This window comes from Lepisma saccharinum, chromosome 18, assembly GCF_977018435.1.
Source record: "Lepisma saccharinum chromosome 18, izLepSacc3.1, whole genome shotgun sequence".
Classification (NCBI taxonomy): domain Eukaryota; kingdom Metazoa; phylum Arthropoda; class Insecta; order Zygentoma; family Lepismatidae; genus Lepisma; species Lepisma saccharinum.
In genome coordinates this window covers 23,726,033-23,748,720 of record NC_139246.1, presented here as the reverse complement: position 1 = coordinate 23,748,720, position 22,688 = coordinate 23,726,033, and the positions used below count along the sequence as shown (strand labels likewise).

The 22,688-nt window shown below is 37.4% G+C and overlaps 1 protein-coding gene across 4 annotated transcripts in view; it reads right to left on the bottom strand.

Annotated features, from left to right (window-relative positions):
• Window positions 1-2,428: 2,428 nt before the first annotated feature.
• Window positions 2,429-22,688, bottom strand: part of LOC146002472 (uncharacterized) — a 40,335-nt gene continuing 20,075 nt past the window's right edge. For 2 of the 4 annotated variants that reach the window (XM_083140339.1, XM_083140343.1), the window contains 5 exons: window positions 20,934-21,113; window positions 11,800-11,973; window positions 8,723-8,896; window positions 7,461-7,634; window positions 2,429-2,667 (listed from right to left, as the gene is read on the bottom strand). In XM_083140339.1, the coding sequence (XP_082996465.1) occupies window positions 2,650-2,667; window positions 7,461-7,634; window positions 8,723-8,896; window positions 11,800-11,973; window positions 20,934-21,113 (720 nt within the window). In that variant the 3' untranslated portion in view covers window positions 2,429-2,649. The remainder of the gene's footprint in view (window positions 2,668-7,460; window positions 7,635-8,722; window positions 8,897-11,799; window positions 11,974-20,933; window positions 21,114-22,688) is intronic. The other 2 variants (XM_083140340.1, XM_083140341.1) reach the window with 2 other exon arrangements.

Genomic DNA, 22,688 nt, shown 5'->3' with positions numbered 1-22,688 from the left:
TATATATTAATATCATATTATAATATTATATATATAATAACATCAAGAACAATACTGGCATTATTATTATCATTATTTCTACTACTAATAGTGGTAGTAGTAGTATCAAAGACGTTATTATCCTCTTAAATTACGCAAAAAGGGGGTAGATGTCTGTGCTAAAGCATTTATTTGGAACAAACTATTTGAAATATTTTTTCAACACCAGCAACTTTACATTAGCTAATAATGGAAAACAAGCACACAAACTGTATTTTTGAATAGCAGAAAATGCATGCCGAAGATATTTTTTCTGTACATATAACATGTATAACTTTCATGTACAACATATGTTTTACACATATGCAACATGGAGCGACACAAAATAAGAAAATACATATGCAAGATGCTAACACAAAATTATGTACGTATTCAAAGTTTATTCAATACATATATACAAAACATATTATTTAAATACATTACATTACAGAAAACAATTACATGGCGAGCGAAGCGAGAAAGAAAATTTTTTGATCCAATTTTTGCAATTGAAAACAGTATTAATTTAATAGGGAGAAAATAATATCACATGGCGCCAAGGCATTCTCTCTTTCACAACTATTTTTAAATTTAGATCATTTAGCGCCCATGGCCGACTCCCGCCGCCCCTTAGCTACGGCTCTGAACTTGACGAGATTGAGAAAAGCAGGCATTGCAAACGAAGCGAGCAAGAAAATGTTATGAAATGTACTTTTATTTGTATAAAATTTGAAATCGAGGGGGCAATTGCCCCTCTGTGCCCTTAGCCGTCTGGAAGAAAAATGCAAGAAACACTTGAAAAATAATTCCATCTTGCTATCCATTTGTTCTGTTATTCTTAGATTTTGCTAGTCATGTTTCTTTACTTCAATGTTTTCCCACCTAGATTAGAAAATAGAAAATATGCAGTTCAAACTTCATAGCAACACATCCAAGAAAAACATCTAAACATATTAGGCACCTTTAATACAAGACTACTCAAAATGTCACAACTGTTCTAGATACTGAAAATTGCGAAATTATTTCACAAAGTCTGAATCTGGAAGGGAATATTTCCCCCCAATCCTGATACGACATTATATGGAATCCCACACACCTTCATAAATCACAAAATCAATAAATGTCTTTGTTATGTTGCTAGAGTAATACAGGATATAATTGTAAAGATTAGTGAGAATTCCAGGTAGAAATGTGTTCTGTATTTTTCACAGGGGGGGCAGTTGCCCCCTGCCCCCCTCTAGCTGCGGGCCTGCCCCCATGTGGTTGCACCTCTGAGTAAGTCCGAAATTTGGAGGAACAAATTGAATCAATCCTGCTGCAGCAACTTGTTTTTTGGGAAGCGATGGTTACTTTATTCCAGACGATTTTCTTCTAGTATTATTGCACGTGGCAAAAGCACAAACAGGGCGATTTGTACTCATTCTACCGGCATTCAAGAAAAGGTGTGTATAAGTAAAAATCGACCCATTTACAAGTATTTCAAGCTTCCGTATACGCTAACGAAACAAGTTCCATTCTGTCCTCTTAATGACGTCATATCGCGCACATAATCATGGGAAATAATCTCGGAACCTCTGGAATGGCCTACCTAATAAAGGTACCTTGGAAACAATGTGTTCTGCGAGAAATACCCGTGGAAACGGTTGCTAAGGACGTGAAAAAAGGGCATTTTCACCCTTAAGGAAGGGCCGATTTGAGCGATTTTTAAATTTTCTCGGCCTTTTGGGACGATTTCGGGGAGGGGGAGTTGTAATCGGGCATTTTTCGCCTCCGGAGCTTCCTTCATGGTGAACATTTATGTCAGTGAGTCAGTGAGTGGTGGGATTGGGTCTTTATACATATTGGAATTAAGATTAAGTTATAACTATACAACCACGGCCGTCCGTCTTGGAATAAGGAATTGTTTTCTATTCTTAACATCTTTACGCTATTTATATCACTTTACTCCTTTTTCCGTTCTATATTTTTGCAGTTCTTTCTGTCCTAGAATCAATTTTTCTTACAATCACTTCTTTTATTACCATGTTTATTTCCATTCTCTCCCTCTCTCGCCCTTCCTCTTTATTGCATCTTTTATTTCTCCTCTACATCTCCCTTTATATTTTCTTTTATTTTTCTCTTCCTGCCTATGGATTCTCTTATTCCTTCTGTCTTTTTCTATCTGTGTCTTGCATTCTTAAAACATTGCTAGTTTTCAATTACTTCCAAACATGATTCCACGTAGATTTAATATATTTCACAGCAGAGCAAAAAGTTTCGATTTTACCCTAATTTTAATGCTTAAGTAGGTAGAACAAATTAAAACTGTATTAAACATTTATGGACGTTCTGTATATTCCTAAAAAAATTAAATAAAAATAGGTGCCATGACTGAAGGGTTTAACAGTATTTCGCAATAATAATTAACAAATTTGTGCAGTATACTTTTTATTATGTTCGATAATTACCAATAATTACATGTAATTTATATATTACCATACATATATCTGTATTTTTTAATCATGTACGATGACCTATTGATAAAAAGCGTGTTTAGGTTGTTTTTTTAAGTAACCCCTTCTTTTTTCTTCTTTTATATCATCCTGGATACCTCCACCTTCAGATAGTTATTGCTATTCCTGGATTATGGGATCATTGTGCATTCACCTCCTGGGAAAAAATGTACTTTTCTTAGTTAAATTTATGGGTTTCTCAACAGCAACTTACTCACTGTGTCAATTCAATGACAGATAGAAATTCAAATTCACCCACCTGCTTATACTGACCAAGACCGGATTCGAAGTTTTAAAGTATCTCACCGTGGTTTTTCTTCAGCCAATCATAACGAATATTAATTTGATTTTGATTTGTTTTATTTGACTTTGCCATTCTGCCACTTTTGTCTATAGTACAGTCAAATTAGGCATATTTGGAAGGCAACCTTGACATTAAAAAAAAAAAAATGAAACGAAAATTTCTGGAGTATGTAGTACTACTTGAGTTGTATTTGTCACAAAAAGTTCCAAAGAATCCCGGTGTGGGTTTCGAAGAAATGACGTCATCAATATGGCCGGCGTCAGAATTTGTAGTTCAAACTTTAAACGCTTATGACTTCTCACAGAGTAGTGGTAGAATCTTTGTTTTTGAACCAAATTAGAGTAAATCAATTTGGACAATTTACAGAATAAGAATGTTATATGTACTCGAGAGGTACAAGAACTGGAGAAAAAAAAAATCATTATCTGTTTTAACGTTTTAGCGTAAATATGTAAAGTCATATTAAACGTTTTGACTTTATAATTGTAGAGCGTTTTAAGAATATAAACTCCTCACAAAATGTTGGAATATTGTTATATTAGACGCAAAATGTTTTGAATATTGTTATATTAGGCACAACAAGTTTGGAATATTATTATATTAGACACGGTGGCATATGTCGGTGGAAATACATGAACGTCCAGGAGACAGACAGATACCATGTGTTGTTGCATTCCAAGGCTGTGCCTATCACCTAATGCCTACAATATTCCAAACTTTTTGTGAGGAGTGTAATGTATTCATTCTGTAAATTGTCCAATTGATTCACTTTAATTTGGTGCAAAAACAAAGATTCTTTCACTACTCTGTGAGAAGTTATACGCGTTTAAAGATTTCATTACAAATTCTGACGGCGGCCATATTGATGACGTCATTTCTCCGAAACTCGCAACGGGATTCTTTGGGACTTTCTGTGACAAATACAACTCAAATAGTACGCAAGTTTCGTTTCATTTTTTTTTTTTGATTGTCCAGGTAAAACTGTAATTTGACTAGACTATTAATAGCAGAATGAGGATGAATGGTGATAGGATGAAATGGATGAAAGGACAATAACAAAGGCACACGAACGAGACACAAGTCCCACAGCGGGTATACTGGTTGTGAGTCCACGCGCCAGAGCCTCATTAGTCTGCAAAACGCAGCCCAGAATATACCAAGGCCACTCCTAGCGAAATTTTGGAACTCACACCATTGATCAAATCCGAATTGTATTCATCTAAAGCGAGAGTGTTACTAATTCGTCTACGCGTCTTGATATTGATTGATTGACTTGCTTCGCTTTTTGTGCCACTTTTTGGCTAATTTGCAAAGATGGGTATAAATGATGATGATGAAATTGATGAATGGACACTCATAAATACCCATGCCCAGGCCAGGATTCGAACCCGCGACCCCTAGCGTCATAGCGCGATGTGCTAACCACTCTGCCACGGGGCCGGCGGGATATTGATATATCGATGCATCACTTCATTGCTAAATTTACTGATAATCCTCCAGATTGTACATTTCTAGCCTGTATGAAAAACTCAATATGCTGAACAAGGCAGTAATTTATTTTATTATAAAACATAAACTAAACGTAACGTTTCAACCTTCTAGCAAGGTCTTCTTCAGACTCTGCACCAAGTACAAATGTAACAAGGTACAAAAACAGGACGATATATATACACAAACATTACTCCCCTCCAGACTATTTGAAAGTTGTTCTTGTTCAGTTGACAAGGGAAAGCCACCTGCAAGAATGTTCCAGAACAACTTTCTAATAGTCTGGAGGGGAGTAATGTTTGTGTATATATATCGTCCTGTTTTTGTATCTTGTTAAATTTGTACTTGGTGCAGAGTCTGAAGAAGACCTTGCTAGAAGGTTGAAACTTTACGTTTAGTTTATGTTTTATAATAAAATAAATTACTGCCTTGGTCAGCATATTGAGTTCTTCATATCATGGAAACAAGGCTTAATGGTGTTATAATCTAGCCTTAGTTTAGTTCACAGCTCTGTCCTTTTCTCTTATTCATTCATTTAATTTAATTAAAAGTCTTATTCACATGTTCTGGATATATGAACTAATTTTCTGAATACACAATTTATCTCGCTAATGAATTCAAGCCACCTGATTACATCCATTATTTAAGGAGGTGAGAGTTATTCATCATAACATTTTTCACATACTGTCATGTAGAACATACAATAACGGAAACCATATTTCACTCACAGCATAATCGTCCCACTCTGTTCTTTTAGTCCAAAAATTGGTTTGTAACCTTTCACCGAGTAATCGGCGCGTCAGACAACAAGATCAATGAGAGGGATGCTTAATCGTCGGACACACAAGATGAAATTTCGTACGTCCGTACTTATCAACACTGTAGTATTTTTTTGGGGGTAAATCAATTAGAGACATGTTATTGGTCTGATAATATGGTCGAACAAAATGTTAACTCATGTAATATATAGCTTAATTATCTGTTTTGTCTATTGTCCGTACGTTAACACTAACATATGGAAACCAAAAACTCAATATGCTGACCAAGGCAGAATTTTTTTATTTTAAAATATAAACTAAACGTTACGTTTCAACCTTCTAGCAAGGTCTTCTTTAGACCTGTTCAGGTTGAAAGAACATAGGGATGATGTACGACTTAAGAGGGAGAGAGAAATTATATTTAATCACACGAGAGAAACAGGACATTACATAAAGTGGGATGAGGCTAAGCAGATAGCAAGGGAGAAGAGAGTACTAGTGAGAAAATGGAAGGAGGCAAAAGAAATAGAGAAGAAAGGAGAAGAAGACACAATGGACTGGAATGGGAGACTGAAGATAAACAAAGAATGGAAAAAGGTGTTAGAAAGAGTGGAAAGAACAAGAGCGAAGGAGGAGAGAAGAAGGAAGAGGAATGAAGAAAGAAAGGATAAGGAAAAAGAGCGTGAGATAAAGAGTCCAACCACTTTCCAGATGAAAGGAAATGTTTATCTAGACGCCTGTCAGGTGAAGCAACAGTTGACAGGGGAAGGCCACCTGCTGGAACACCTGAAAAGGAATGTTCCAGATAAACAACTTTCTAATAATCTTATGTCTGGAGACGAATGATTTTTGTGCATATATTTATTCCTGTTTTGTATCTTATTTCATTTGTATTGGGTACAGCGTCTGAATAAGACCTTGCTAGAAGGTTGAAACGTAACGTTTAGTTTAGGTTTCAAAATATAATAAATTCTGCTTTGGTCAGCATATTGAGTTTTTGGGTATCATGGAACAAGGCTAAATGGTGTTATAATTTATAGAAATATCTGAATAATAAAGACAATACAATATTTAGTATATTTCAAAATATTTTGCAGAACAAGCTGTAAGCCTAGCCTGTTATGGAAACCAGATCAGGCTAGGTATTCTAACAGCAAATGTATAGCCCAAAATGGAACAATAAAGGTCAACAAAAAGGGGGAACCATTATTCGAGAAACAGACGCCCTGGTTTAAAGTTTTTAGGTACCAGGGCAAAAGCGCATACCCCTGATAGTATGTGGGTGGAGGCGTGATCTTACCGGGGGTTTCCCTCATTTTTTGTAGTAAATTTTATCAAGTGATTTCTTCTACAATACACACAAAATATCAACAAACATGTTAACTCTATTTTCAGACCGGAAATATATACGCTAAACTGCCACGAAGAAATTATGTACGTCGATTTGGACTATTGAATTTCAATGCAGTATATTCACAGTATTCCATGTGTCTTAACCTTGTACCAAAGACAGTTCAGTAATAAATGATTTTTGGTTACCGGTCACAGCGACACAATTAAAAAAATCACATAATGGTCACATCCCACATTTTTCAAAATAATAATAAAAAAATGGCATAAAATCTGAGACGATTATACGGTGAAATATAGTATTGGTATCAGAAGATTTTGTATCCTAAATTTATAGGTATCGGTTGAGATTTTGTATTGTGCGTATTTTAATTATTCTCCCAATAAGTGCCTCTGAACAACAACTCTGTGGTACATTTCAAATCACAGAATGGAATCTTCTATATCGTCAAATTGATTCTTAAAGATCAGGCAATTCTGATTTCTAATTAAAAACCATACAATAGGAATAGCTTTTCAAACCACAAAGATAGGCGAGAATGCAAAATCTTTGGAAATGGATCTCGCATTTCAGTCTATTTCGCTTACCCTGTCAGATTCCTACCGACTACCTTACCTCCCTTGTTGATTCCCTCTTCAAACTTCTCTTGAGCTGCTTCAGGACAGCCTTCCGACCTGGTCAGACAGGTCTTATATGTTCTGATGATATGCCACAATGGAACTAGATGCAGCAATCTAGTTCAAGCCTTAGGTCTTCCACCCAACAGACAGCAAAAAATTGGGAGTGAACTATTACCTAGATAAAGTGATTTTTAGGCTATAATAAACGTGATCCATACATAAGTTAATGTAATAGAAATTCGGATTAACTCATAGCTTCTGCTATATATAACATGGGAACATTTTAGTAGACCCTATTCAGTCCAAAGTTCCCTCCCACAAGAAGACCTTGGCTACGCTACTGACTGGTGACTGTTTTTAGATCTTGTGGAGGTTATGAAACTATTGTCTCCTTATCTGCATCTCGTTTCGTTCTACGCATTCGCTTACCCTATCAGATCTCCTTCGGCGACCAGCCATACCGCTTCCCTTGCTCGCAGCCTCTTCAGCCTTCTCTTGACCTGCGCCAGGACAGCCTTGTGGGTCGCTCATGCAACCTTCACCCTTGCTTGCCATATCCCCGGCTTGATTAGCGGGCTCATCAGGGCCTACTTGACGCTCGACCTACAAAAGTAGGAAAACGACAAATAAGAAAGTAATACCAAACATGATTTTCTGTTATTCAAATTTTAATTAGTTCATGTGAGTAAAAATTTTTGTTTCAACTTATAAGCTTGAACTTTGTTGAATTGTTAATTGAAATAACAGAACAGCTTTATTTATTGCTAGCCGGCGCCTGTGGCGGAGTGGTTAGCACATCGCGCTACAGCGTCCTGGGTTCGAATCCTGGCCTGTTCATGGATGTTTCTCAGTGTCCATTCATCAACTTCATCATACCATCCCTAATTCCCATCTTCGCAAATTAGCCAAAAGTGGCACAAAAAGTAAAATAAAGTATATCAAATCAAATTGTCTATTGTTTATATAAATATTTCAATTCTATAATGATTATTTCACGTAGTACAACACTATAAGAATGTGCAAACATTTCAGAATTGCGTTTCTTGTATGAAACATTTTTTTGTGATTTTCGCTTGTGTTTTCTCTTGTCAAATTCCAATATTTTAACTAAATGCAAGTCAGATTCAATTTCATCTTGAATCTTTCCTTGAGTGTCGCGGTAGCTCAGTCGTGTCGACCTCCATGGCGGAATATCATGCCAGACTACTTTCAGGGGCGGTGGTTACCTGTGCTAACCACATATTCAAACTGTAACGGTTCTTTTCCTGTGGGGTGGTTATCGACGCTAACCACATATGTGTTTCCTCAATTCACCACTAGATGGTATGTTTTTACACTTGGCTATTTCGTTTGAGCTTAGAGAAGTATGAATCATTTCTTACTCACTTCAGCACTAGAAATCAAGAATAGGTCTTCTATCCAACAGACAAGATAAAATTGGTAGCGAAATTTTTTAAGGTATCATAAACGTGATCCATACATAAGTTAACGTAATATAAATTCGGATTAACTCATAGATTCTGCTATATATAACATGGAAACATTTTAGTAGACCCTATTCAGTCCAAAGTTCCCTCCCAAAAGAAGAACTTGGCTACGCTACTGACTAGTGACTGGTTTTGGAACTTGGGGAGGTTATGAAACTATTGTCTCCTTACCTGCATCTCATTTCGTTCTACGCATTCGCTTACCCTATCAGATCTCCTTCGGCGACCACCCATACTGCTTGCCTTGCTCGCAGCCTCTTCAGCCTTCTCTTGACCTGCGCCAGGACAGCCTTGTGGGTCGGTCATGCAACCTTGACCCTTGCTTGCAAAATCCTCGGCTTGCTTAGCGCCCTCGTCAGGGCCTACTTGACGCTCGACCTACAAAAGTAGGAAAACGACAAGTAAGAAAGTAATACCAAACAAGATTTCCTGTCATTAAAATTTCAGTTAGCTCATGCGAGTTAAAACATTTGTTTCAACTTATAAGCTTGAACTTGGTTGAGTTGTTATTTCAATTCCAGACAGCTCTCTTGTTAATCGCAATAGTGTTTCAATTCTATAAGGTTCCTTTCATGTTATATATTATTATAAGATTCTCTACATTTCAAAATTGTTTTTCTTGTACCTAGCAGTTTTGTCTGATTTTCAATTGGTTTCCATCCTAAAATTCCAGACTTCAAAACTATCAAGAAGCAATTCACAATGATGTTATTCAACAGTTACATTCTTAATCAGAACAAAACAATGTACTCCTTGAGAATTAAGAAATAGCCCCACCATCAGGGCCTACGTGACGCTCGACCTACAAAAGTAGGAAAATAACAATTAAGAAAGTAATACCAAACAAGATTTCCTCTCATTAAAATTTCAGTTAGCTCATGCGGGTTAAAACAGTTGTTTCAACTTATAAGCTTGAACTTGGTTGAGTTGTTAATTGAAATAACAGAACATCACGCCACGACGTCCTGGGTTCGAATCCCGGCCTGGGCATGGATGTTTCTCAGTGTCCATTCATCATACCATCCCTCATTCCAATCTTCGCAAATTAGCCAAAAGTGGCACAAAAAGTAAAATAAAGTAAATCAAATCAAATTGTCTATTGATAATAGAAATATTTCAATTCTATAATGATTATTTCACGTAGTACAACACTATAAGAATGCAAACATTTCAGAATTGCGTTTCTTGTATAAACCATTCTTTTGTGATTTTCCCTTGTGTTTTCTCTTGTCAAATTCCAATATTTTAACTAAATGCAAGTCAGATTCAATTTCATCTTGAATCTTTCCTTGAGTGTCGCGGTAGCTCAGTTGTGTCGACCTCCGTGGCGGAATATCATGCCAGACTACTTTCAGGGGCGGTGGTTACCTGTGCTAACCACATATTCAAACTGTAACGGTTCTTTTCCTGTGGGGTGGTTATCGACGCTGACCACATATGTGTTTCCTCAATTCACCACTAGATGGTATGTTTTTACACTTGGCTATTTCGTTTGAGCTTAGAGAAGTATGAATCATTTCTTACTCACTTCAGCGCTAGAAATCAAGGTGTGTGGTCATGTGTTCGATTCTCCTTAGCTTTTCGTGAAAATAAATGTCACCTCGAAGTGATTGTGGACATTTTGTAAGTAATTGAGCTGTATTTCTTACATGTAAGTGTTTGTGATTTGACTTATGTATGTGTGCTGACACTAATTACTTATACAATTTGTGGTTAATATCACTAACCACAGCGCACAGGCGACAGTGTATTCTTACCAACTTGTCTTCGAGAATTCCGTTTAAAGAATTCGAAGACTTGGATATTTGTGTTTGTCCGAAATGAGTAAAAACAAGAATACAGTAAAAATTGACATGTGAAATTTTTGAGAAATATGTGAATGACGGGGGATACTGCCTAATAGAGGTATTCGTTTACTAAAAAAAGAAGTCATTATGGCGTATGACTACCATGCGAGACACCCGGGTTCGATCCCCGGCGGGGTAGAACCGGTTTTTTTTTTCATCTGTTCAAGCGGCTCCGGCGTCCACCCAGCGTCGTGCAAAGTGAGTACCCGGAGGAAACTCTGTGGTGTAAAGGTGGCCAAGGCCGTGGTGCTGATGACATCACCAACATCTTCGGCCGTGATCAACAAATTGTGGGTCCCTAACTCCACACCTTTGTACGACGTCTTCATGGCGTGGTGCAAAGTACAGGAGAGCACTTTACTGTTTTAATTTTTATCTTTCCTTGCTTCCTCGATGTATACTAAATTGATAATCATTAGTCTCGTCTTCATGGCGTGGTGCTATGCACAGGGGAGCACTTTACTTTTTTTTTTTTTTTTTAGTCTCGTCTAGTTCGCTACACCCTTTGACACTAGGCGTAGTGCAGATGTATCTCGGTGTCAGGCTGGTGCAAGGAAATGACGTTCAACCAAATAGACGAATCGCGGTATTCAAGTTCACAAGATTCAACAAATGTCTGGCTGCTGCTTCAAACGTTCATTCATTAGTTAGCACTCACCACATGACCGTACACCACACATTACACCGCTCCATAACATAGTGTAAGCGTTTCCCTTGTTGGTTTCTATATAAGGTGTGAGTAATTCTTATGTCCCTTAAAGTTCATTCGTTCCTTTTTTAGAATTCGGAACATCATTTTACAATGTACGTAATCATTTTCTTTTTCAAGGTATAAAAAGGTTGTAAAGGTTTCCCTGAACAAACTCTGGAGTGTACAGTACGGTGTATGGTCACGTGTTGCGTGCGTGCCAACAAAAAGAACGGTGACAGCAGCAGACAGGCTTTCGTTGAATCTTTTCGACTTGAACTCCGCTTATCGTCTACTTCGTTGAACATGGTTTCCTTGTACCAGCCTGACACTGGGATGCACCTGCAGTGCACCTTGAGTCAAAAAGTTATTGCGTGCTAGACGGGGCTTATATTCCGATGATATACCACAATGGAACTACATGTAGCAATCTAGTGAAAGCCTTAGGTCTTCTACCGAACAGCCAAGAAAAAATTGGTTGTGAACTATTACTTAGATAAAGTGATTTTTAGTGTATCATAAACGTGATCCATACATAAGTTAACGTAATAGAAATTCGGATTAACTCATAGATTCTGCTATATATAACATGGAAACATTTTAGTAGACCCTATTCAGTCCAAAGTTCCCTCCCACAAGAAGACCTTGGCTACGCTACTGACTGGTGACTGTTTTTAGATCTTGTGGAGGTTATGAAACTATTGTCTCCTTATCTGCATCTCGTTTCGTTCTACGCATTCGCTTACCCTATCAGATCTCCTTCGGCGACCAGCCATACCGCTTCCCTTGCTCGCAGCCTCTTCAGCCTTCTCTTGACCTGCGCCAGGACAGCCTTGTGGGTCGGTCATGCAACCTTGACCCTTGCTTGTAAAATCCTCGGCTTGCTTAGCGCCCTCATCAGGGCCTACTTGACGCTCGACCTACAAAAGTAGGAAAATAACACAGTGTTTAATTTAATTAACATAATACTTATACAAGGTGAGGCAGAAATATTGAGATGATTTAGATTTGCAATATCTATATTAAACTTGAGAATAACAATGAAAGCACTTACATGACTGGAAAGTAAATACAAAAGCATTTCATGTGATGCCTACATCTTGAATACAGTCTGGTTGTAGATGCTAAAAAATTCGGACTGATGTTAAATAAATGAAAGACTAAAACAATGCGATTAAATGCAAGAACTCAAGATCATATTCAATTAGAAAATGAGACCTTAGAAGATGTAGTCAATTTTACCTACTTAGGAAATGTATGTGTAACAAACGGAGGTACAGAAGATGATGTAAAACAACGCATCAAAAAAGCTAATGGGGCCTTTGTGCAACTTTATCCAATATGGAAGAGTAGGGTTATAACTACAGAAACAAACTTAAAGAATTTTAGAAGCAGAATCTTGGAATGTCGCAAACCAAATCGCAAACAGATTACAAGTTTTCATTAACAAATGTCTCAGGAGAATATCAAATATACATTGGCAAGAAGTAATCACAAATCAAGAACTTTGGACACGAGCAGCATGACACGCACCTTCTGCCTTCAGGGCTTTATGTTAGTCTGGTTATAACCCTTTTATCGGACTTCTAAAAGGCTTCTAAGGGTTAGTAGGACCAAGCCCTTGCGAGGTCTGTGTTGTATGATTTATTTTTAATTATCACCTATGTAGGTTAGAAATGAAAGATCCTTAAGATCTTTTACTCGAAGATTTATTTATACTTCCGATGTTATACAAAACTTTTTCAAACAGACAGTTCACCCGATACAACTTGTAGGCCTAAACCTATTAGTTGTACCGAAGTTTATAACCCTGGTCTTTTGATGATGCAGGAGAACGCCTTATTCAGGGTTGGGTTTGTGGAATATCTGCCAAACGGAGTACAAGTACACCAGCCAATCCGAAGATTGAAGCAAGATATTACCCAACGTCCCCTGAACCATCAGCCTTTCGGCAACCAGGAGCATGTCCCGTAGACTTGCAAAAGTCTAGCTCTTTTATATCACAATTTTGTTTACAATTTACCAAGGTTTACTACATAGTTGTTTTATATTTCCATAGTTTCAACATTTTTTCTGATTTAAGTTAAACAATTCATTTCCTATTGTAACATTAACAATAACACATTTTTAAAGAAAAGATTCCAACATAGATTAATACAATACAGATTGAATAGTTCTGTGCTTGAAAAAGCATGTGTTGACAGGGGCGACACAAGCAGAAGACCAGATTAAAGACCAAATGAAAAGAAGAAAATATAACTGGAAAGGTCAGAAACTAAGGAAAGCTGACAATGCAATCGAGAAACAAGCACTTGATTGAAACCGTCAAGGTGCTAGAGAAAGGTGAAGGCCCAAAAACTCATGGAGACGTACTATTGAAGAAGAAGGAAAACAACGGGGGAAAAGTTCGAAAGAAATGAAGGAGATTGCATACAACCGGGTGAGGTGGAGACGCTTCGTGGATGTCCTATGTTCCAGTAGGAACTAAAGGAATTAAGTAAGTCTATGTCTTGAAAATAATGCCAGTCAGATGGACACCATTCTCCCTCATACAAACCTCTGTACGTCGATGTACAACAGTCATAGCCTTGTGCAGCATCTGCAGTGGAATTTGCTGTATTGCAGCGCGAATAGACTCCTTCAGTCTTCCAGCGTGTCAGTTCGGATCATGTAGATTTTTTCTTCAAGAACCCCCACAAAAATAAATCACCGACAGATAAGTCCGACGAACGTGAAGGCGATGTGACATTTACCTGACCTGACATGATTCTTCCTAGAAACATCCCCCGAAGAACCGTCATCGATATCTCCGCTGTGTGAGCTGTGGCACCGTCTTGCTGGATCCATACACGACACCAATTGAGACAGAGCCTACGCACTTCTGGCTGTAGAAACAGGGGCGGCGCCAGAAATTTTCGACCGGGTGGGCAGAAGCTTCATAGTGATAGATTAGGGTGGGCAGTATAAATCTAAGATCATGTATGTGTACGTAAGACGTATGTATCCCCCTCTCTCTTACACTCCCAATTTTCCTCTTACTTCTTTTCCCTTTCCTTGTTTTCCTCTTTATTCTTTTCTAATCTATTCTCGCATCTTGTTCCATTTCCTTTCGTTTTGTCTCTGATGGACACAATTATTTTAAGGGAGTGTTTACACATGCGCAGCTATACCCCAGCCATACATTGTAATCCAATTCTTTCATGCATGTTAATACAGTGAAATAAATGTGAATTAGGTTTAAGCTTGTGTTACAAATACAAGGCACATACTTGATTTTATGTATTCGGCGTCAATGATAGAAAGTTTGTACAACTGACAAATCTATCTGAATGTTTGTAGTAGCAGCGATTGGGTGCCAACATTTGAGGGGCAAGGACAATGTACGCAGGGGTGTCCATCCCCCCCAAGGCCAATGGCGCATCCCCACAAAAATCACGATCATGTCATCCGTCCCCCCCCCCAAATCATATCATTTGCGCCCTGAAACTATATCGTAATCCCTACACCGAAAGTAACTTTTTCCTTAGCTCTTTGTTACAAATGATGCACCTGCTTTAAAATAAGCAGTATACCAACACTAAGCACTATATTTTAAGAAGTGATGTTACTCATGAATATGGAGAATATCGCTCATGTCTTGTAATGCAGCTATAGCATAAAAATTCACATCCACCTCAGTAAAGCGCCAAACACGCATTGTTGTAACAAACACATTATTGCGAGCGAAGCAAGCAAGAACATTTTTACATCCATTTCTTTGCAGGGTTTCAAGAATATTAATTTAACGGGGTGTCAATACTTTCTTAGCATCCCGGGATATTTAGTCTTTTCCAACTTCTGTTTTGGCATGTTCGGGGTCGAAAACGCGTGTATACCATATCGCTAAATACAAAAACGCGTGTATACCATATCGCTAAATACAGTCTCCAAAATGTAATGTTCAAACTCTCTCTTCACTACAGAAATCCCTTGACAATCTAAGATTTAACACTTTATCAAGAGTTTCCTATCTCCCCCTTTAAATTTAATACTCAATCCTACCACAAAAATGTCCATGCCAATTTTAGACTTACTGTTAATATTGAAGACTGGATATTGCCTCCTCCAAAAAATTAATTCTCAGTCTCCACATCAGAATTTCTGCAACATTCTAAGACAATAGTAATACACAAGAATTGGATACCTTAATGCTCAATGCCCCTCTAACTAAAATACCCGCCATAATCTAAGACTTACAGTTGAATACTGTCCTCGCCAACGTTTAATTCAGAATTCCCCCTCGAAGCCACGTGTCAATTACGGCCTAATATATGAGAGATGGATATTTATCCCCTCCCCCCCCTCGCACCTTCAATAATGACCTTAAACGCTTTCTTTTCTTCATCTAATGGATTAAATATGGTGAATTTAAGGTGTAAAATTTTTACCTGTATTTTGGAAAAATATGTAAATGTTCAATTTTACATTATTTGAAGGGAAAAAATCCCCCAAAGTATCTCGATGGCGCAGCCTGCGCCATAATCCCCCCCTGTGGGCACCCATGAATATACGTTTTCTTGGTAGAAAAGGCTTAGCATAAAGAGGCCATAGTGCGGGGGCACAAAGTGGCAAAATGTGGCTGGGGAACTGCATCCCCCACTTCCCGCTCCTCCTAATCGCCGCCACTGAACGTTTGGATTAAAATGAACGTCTTATTAGGAATGATTTAAAACACACACGGAAAAAAAAAATGTTAATTGTCCATTAAGTATCCCTAGGCTAATGAAAGGCTATTTTGACAAAATATCACTCGTCATAAGTAATAAACAAGTAAGATTGAGAAATCTGTTCAGAATTTAAGAGATTATTAGCTAAGTTGCTTTTCGTTTTCTGAAGAACTGTCATATTACTAATGCGGGAGAAGCAATACACGTATGGTTACATGAACATATTTTTTGAGGTAACAAAATGATTTAGGACACAAGGAATTCATCGAAGTTGATCATCGTACCGGTAATACTTCATCTATTTTTCATTGGGTTGTATGGGGTAACTATTTCGAACACACTAGAATGTCAACCTCTATCCTGTGCAGCATACCCTGGAAACTTTATTCTTTCAGGGCAACGAGTTCCTGGCGCTTGGAACCACTGTCAAAGTAATAATTTATGAGGGTTTGTATTTTGAGTGTCAGCATGTTTGTTTTCGCCCCTTCGTTACTTTCATCTTATCACCATTGAACCTTATCGTCGTCATTATCAAAATTAGCAGAAATATGACTTTAAATAAAACAACACAACCACAACTTACTCTTCCAAAAATCGAGTTTCATTAGTCCATAGCTCTTAGAAAGTTGAGGTGGTAGTTTCAATTGCACAGCGTTTCATTAGTGGATAAAGGCAGCTAATTCCGTGAATAATGACATTGTTTTCCGAAAGTCTCAAGTATTTGTCTCAGGCAATCACCCTCTTAAAATAGACGCATCTTCTGTGGTGATAAAATGCCACGTTTTGTGCGAGTTCTTCCTGTATATTTTTTCCGCCAATGGCATAACGCTGTCGCATTATAATGAAGAGGTCCTGTGTTCGACTCCCCCTCCTCTGGTGGAAGCACAATGCACACGGGTTCGGACTACACGTTAAACTGTAGGTTTAGTCCCGATTAGCCTATCTGAGCATAAAAATGGGCTTAGAAACAAACTAACAAAATCGTCTTCTATATACTTCGTGACATAACTTTTTTTTCTTTACTTTAGCTGCATCTACAGATTCTGTTGACATTTTCGGCTGATTCATGTGACAAAATTTATGTGTGGCACGAGGATTTCTAAATAGGATAAGCCACTCATTAGCAATTGAATAATTCTGTAGCTTTTTCCATATATAACTGATTTATTAAAATTTATTTACTTCGGTATTGTAGTGATTGTTGCGATTCCTTCTTATTAGTAGAACGAATATAAAGTTGATATTTCGTATACCATATTGATATTTGAAGATGACAGGTATATAAAAATTGTAATGAAAAAAAAAGGGACACTTCTGGAATTTCAATGCAGAGCTAATTAAAATTGTATTATACTCTATTGCAGGCATGTCTAACTTCAATCAAGCAGTGATCTACTTTTTATTGTCACAACAGGCAGTGAGCTACTATTAATCGTTAATCTTTGCAAAAATCTGTACCTACTCAGCCATTATACATTATAGAAGTTGAATTCAAATAACGTATATTCGTATAATTACAATAGATAACTGCGATCGACCAACAAACGCCCCGAGATCGACCGGTCAATCGCGATCGACGCGTTGGACATGACTGCTCTATAGCATACTTAAACCCGAAGGTTTATGGCTGCAGCAACACAAGCCTTCCATCTGTCCCTATCCTGGGCAAGATCAATCCAATCTTTCCCATCCTTACCGATTTATTTTAGGTCCATCTCAACGTTATCCCTCCATTTTCGTCTTAGCCTTCCTACTGGTCCCTTACCATCAGGTTTCCCAACAAGAATCCTGTAAACTATGCTTTCCTCTGCCATTCGTGTCACATGGCCTGCCCATCTAACTAAGTCTTCTTGATTAAATTATTCTAATATTAATTAAAAAGTCGAAATAATTTTATTGTGTTGCTGGTGGAAGTAACGCTAAGATGATGTTTTTATTTGTTTATTTGGAGATTATTTTAACCATAGCCAGGCCGGAATATATATACGTAGTGGAGGCCCGGAGCTGCAGCCCTCAAGTTCACCCTCAATTCTGATTTAATCTTGATGATACCCTGCATAATTTTGAGCCTCCTAAACCTACTAGCTGCTTTTAAACTTGGAAGTATTAATTTGATCACAGTTTTTGTTTCAACAATGACAAAAGTGGCTTTTTATGGGTTGATAATATGTGAACATTTCCGGCATAGATAATATTCACAAGTAAAATATACATGTTATGAACACCAGGTTACACTTAAATATTTAATCATTCATATATCCCCGAGTATATGTACTTATTGAATTTGATTGGGTGGGCAATCGGGTGGGCACAGGAATTTTTGGGTGGGTGCTTGCCCACCCGTGCCCACCCCTGTCGCCGTCCCTGTGTAGAAAGTCTGTCAGCATGGTCACATATCGGTGAGACATAACAGTTGCCTGCACAAGGCTATGGTTTCTGTTCGTCGGCGTTCAGATGTTTGTTTGAGGAAGAATGGTGCCCACTTGAGTGACAATATTTTCAAGACATACGCATCACATGAAATGCTTTTGTATGTACTTTCCAATAATGTAAATGTTTTCATTGTTATTCTAAAGTTTAATATACATTTTGCAAATTTAAATCGTCTCAATATTTCTGCCGCGTCGTGTATATTACCGATTCTGACAATCGTCTAGGTGGAATTAATTACTGAATGTAGTAAGTGAATATGAAACAGTAAGCACGTCCAAGGGGAGGGTAGAATAGAGTTGTAAAACTGATGATGTATAAGACCCTTTTTGAATCGCAAGTAAATATTTTGAGAAGAACCGTGCTGCTGTAACAATATACTGAATTGGACTTCATGATTATTTTTATTCATTGCCGATTCTACAAAGGTTCTCAAACTCTATTTCGTTGTCGTTAGGTTAACATAGCTAATTTAGTAGTGAAAGAAATGAGCAAAAGCCATGTTAAATAGATTTTAGCTTCTCTTTCGAATTAAGTTGAGTGGAGAAGAGATAAATTGAAACATGGGCAACATTTTCTTAACTTAACTTCCTCTAGTCCCCTTCTGCCATCATAGCGTAGGGTTGGTTGCCTCGATCCATCTCCTCCATTCCTGTCTGTTTCTCATCATTCTCTTCATCATATTTATTGTCTTATTCCTTTCTCTTCCAATCTTTTCCATTCTGTCTTCAAACATTTTCCTTGGTCTTCCTTTACCTCTCCTACCTTGCACCTTTACTTCTAGAATTTGCTTTACCTTTTTGTCTTCATTCATTCTGAATACATGTCCCCACCACTTTAGCTGTCTCTTTTCAATTATTTTCTCTAGCGACTCCTGTTCCACTTCTCTTCTTATTCTTTCATTCCTCACTTTATCTCTCCTAGTCTTATTAACAGCTCTTCTCAGGTATTTCATTTCACTAGCCTGAATTTTACTCAGATGTTTATCTTGAAGTGGTAAACTTTCTATTCCATATGTTAATGTAGGGACCAATATTGATTTGTATAGCTGCATTTTTGTCTTTACTGCCACTTCTTTCTTTCCCATTATTGTTTTACTGAACTGATAATATACTGTATTTGCTTTTCTTTTCCTATTTAGGATTTCTTCATCACACCTACCATCACTTGTTATGATGGTTCATAAATATTCATATTCATCTACTTCTTCCAAGTTCTCGTTTCCATATCTAATTGCTATTTCATGATCTTTTTCTCCTTTTGCCACCTGCATAACTTTACTTTTCTTAATATGAATCTTCATCCCTTTTCTCGCAAGTTCTTCTCCCCATTCTATTACGCTCCTCTGTAAATTCTCTTCACTGCTAGCAATTAAGACTATATCATCAGCATTTTCTAAGGGAACAAAAATTTTAAGCGACATTTACATACACACAAACACACACACACACACACACACATATGGTCATGATTACTTGCCGGTTCGTTGGCCGAGCACATTACATGGTCAACTTTTGTTGAAATTTACAAGTTCAGGATACTTTTGTTAACATCCTACGACCTGAGGACCTAAATAATAAATAATAATATTTATGATTTCGCAAATGTAAAAGTTTTCATAAGATGAAAAATTATTTGACTATGTCCCCCAAAAAGTTAGCCTCAAGTTCATGCCTGCACCCCCAAAGTTAAGTCCCAAGTTACGGCCATGTGAGTGTCCCTTTTGTCGAATTCATCTAATCATCAATCATCGCCATTTCTCAATTAGCCATATGCGTCAGAAATGCAATACTAAACAACAAAAATACATACATACAAAGGCATACTCTACGTTTACCTATCATCATAAGAAAAAGGTATTTTAAGATAGGAAGAGAGAAGTGATAACATTGGAGAATGAAAGAAAAAGAGACAGACAACTATAAAGGATGATAAATAAATCATGGAGAAAAGAGAGAGAGAGAGAGAGAGAGAGAGAGAGAGAGAGAGAGAGAGAGAGAGAGAGAGAGAGAGAGAGAGAGAAATGGCAGAAATAGGAACAGGATCTCCAAGTAAGCAAGGGGTTTCGGGCATGATATCTGTGGAGGTAAAAAGTAAACTTCGCTGAAGACACTCAATCATCAACCTCACATCCACGTAGTAAATCCTGGGCTACATTTCTGCAGAGCGACGAGGCTCAGGGTCCACAGAAAGTATAATTCTTTGTGAAGCATGTATTGTGTCATCGGCATATGTTTGTGATTACGCTTGATCTATTTCATCTTAGTACCATTATCCCATTGCCGCGAAGTAGAATAAAGCAAAACAACAACCCTATGGAGGCACACTTTTTAGTGGCTCGGATCCCACTTTATACAGTGGGTCCAATCTCGACTAGCCTATGTGAGAATATTTAAAAACAAACACACAAAAGAAGAACACGAAAAAATCATATGAACAATTTCGTAACTAGTGTAAACAGGCGACTAACTATATACAACCCTAATAATGTTCGCTTACTGTTTTTAAGCAGCTTTATGTGGTAGAGAAAAAAAGGATTGTTCTACTAGACTACACAATTGTTTATTACTTGTCTGACGGCATCGAAAATGTAAGAGCATATTGCTTGATTGTGGTCTATTAAACTTACTTTTACACACACATTTGTGTTAGTATTATGACTATTTCGATGAACATTGGGGGTGTTGAACTTTATGCAAGGGATGCTCAAGCACCACCTTGCCGCCTATGGTGACGTCACTTACCCTTTCGGAACGCTTCATTCGGCCACTTTGTGCCATTCCTAGAATCTTTGCGGCGAACTGCGTGGCCTGGTTCATTACTTCACCAGCGCAGTTCTCTGGGTTTGAGGCGCAATTCTGAGCTGTGCTCATTCCCCTCTTTGCCTCTTCTATTCCTATTTCGTGCGGCATTTCCCGTTTAGCCTAAGAAGAAAGCTTCTTTGTAGGTGAACGAACAACTGATACTCATTCAAGATGAAGCAAGAAATTACAAGAAATGGAATTCGCTAGAAATTTTTCTAGGGGAATCGGGCCATATTAGAAATAAAAACCGTAATCATTATTATCATTGTTATGGCTATTACTATACTATTATTTACTTATTTTTACCCGGTGGAGGCACGTAGAGGTTCGGATCTCACTTTAAACTGTAGGTCCAGTCCCAATTAGCCTAATTGTGCATAAAGTGAACTTAAAACACCAAATCAATGAATCTCATACTTAAATATTTGCTTACATCTTTTGACAAATGAAGTACAAAAGAGAGAGAAATATTTTTTTAAAAAATGAAAAAATATATAGTTTATAAACGTAAACACATACTCATCCTTTCACACACAACAAAAAGGCATACAGTTTATATTACACGCACACACGCACGCACACACACACACACACACACACACACACACACACACACAAATAATAATTATTGTTAAACAATAAAAATACTAATTTTATTACAAACTTATAATTATTATATCATAATCATTATTATATCCTCTATCCACCAGAAGAGTGAATATTACCTCTTAATGTACTGAAATACATTGTTATCCTATTTTGTTATTAACATTCATACCTCATTCAAGAAAGAGCTCTAAAGGTTATGAGGAAATTTTGTGGAGCACTCACATGTAAATTTTGGAATTTTAAAACTGTGGAACCATTTGTTCTTTGGTTTAAATGCTAAACCTTTTAAACATATTTTGCAATGAATTCTTTAGATTAAAGCAGTATTTGCTTTAGCTATTTTGCTTTTGCCGACTTCCGTGGCGGAGTGGTTATCACAGCGAGCTACGACACCATTGTGAGTGTCTATTCATCAATTTCATGAAATCATCAGTTATCCTAATTTTTGCGATTAGCGAAAAGTGGCAGAAATGCGAAGTAAAATAAACCAAATCAATAAATCAATCAATGATCGGTAAAGATGAAAGCGACGCTTTGATACATCCTTACTTTCATAGCCAATTAATGCGTTAAATTCTGTCTATAAGAGTAACGAATACGTGTTACATTTTCTAATAGCCAGTTGCTTGCTGATGGACATTCAACTCCTATCTCAACGCGGTAAAGATTACATAGAGCGGCCGAAAGTTTGAAATCGATAGTTTTGGAATAGCTAGGCAAGATATTGCATCAATGAAGTGACCAGACTGCTTCTGCCATTCTATTTTACTTTCTATTTGATATATCCATCTCTCTTATTCTATCCTGGCGCACTCCTCTGCCGTTTTCATGCTTTTCATACCTTGGTCAATGGCTATTTCATGCGGCATGACATCACCAAGACCACGCTTTGCCTGCCAAACGCAAAGGGAAAATAAGCTGAACATTTTCAATAAGTCCAATGAACAGGTACGTCTTTAAGGGGGACGTGACCCCCAAATTTTACGTTTTGTAGAGGAAGTTCCACTTTAAAATTTAAAAACCTTTCAAATTACTTATCTAGAAAACTTTGAATGTAGCTATTGAACTTGTTAGGATCTAGGCTAA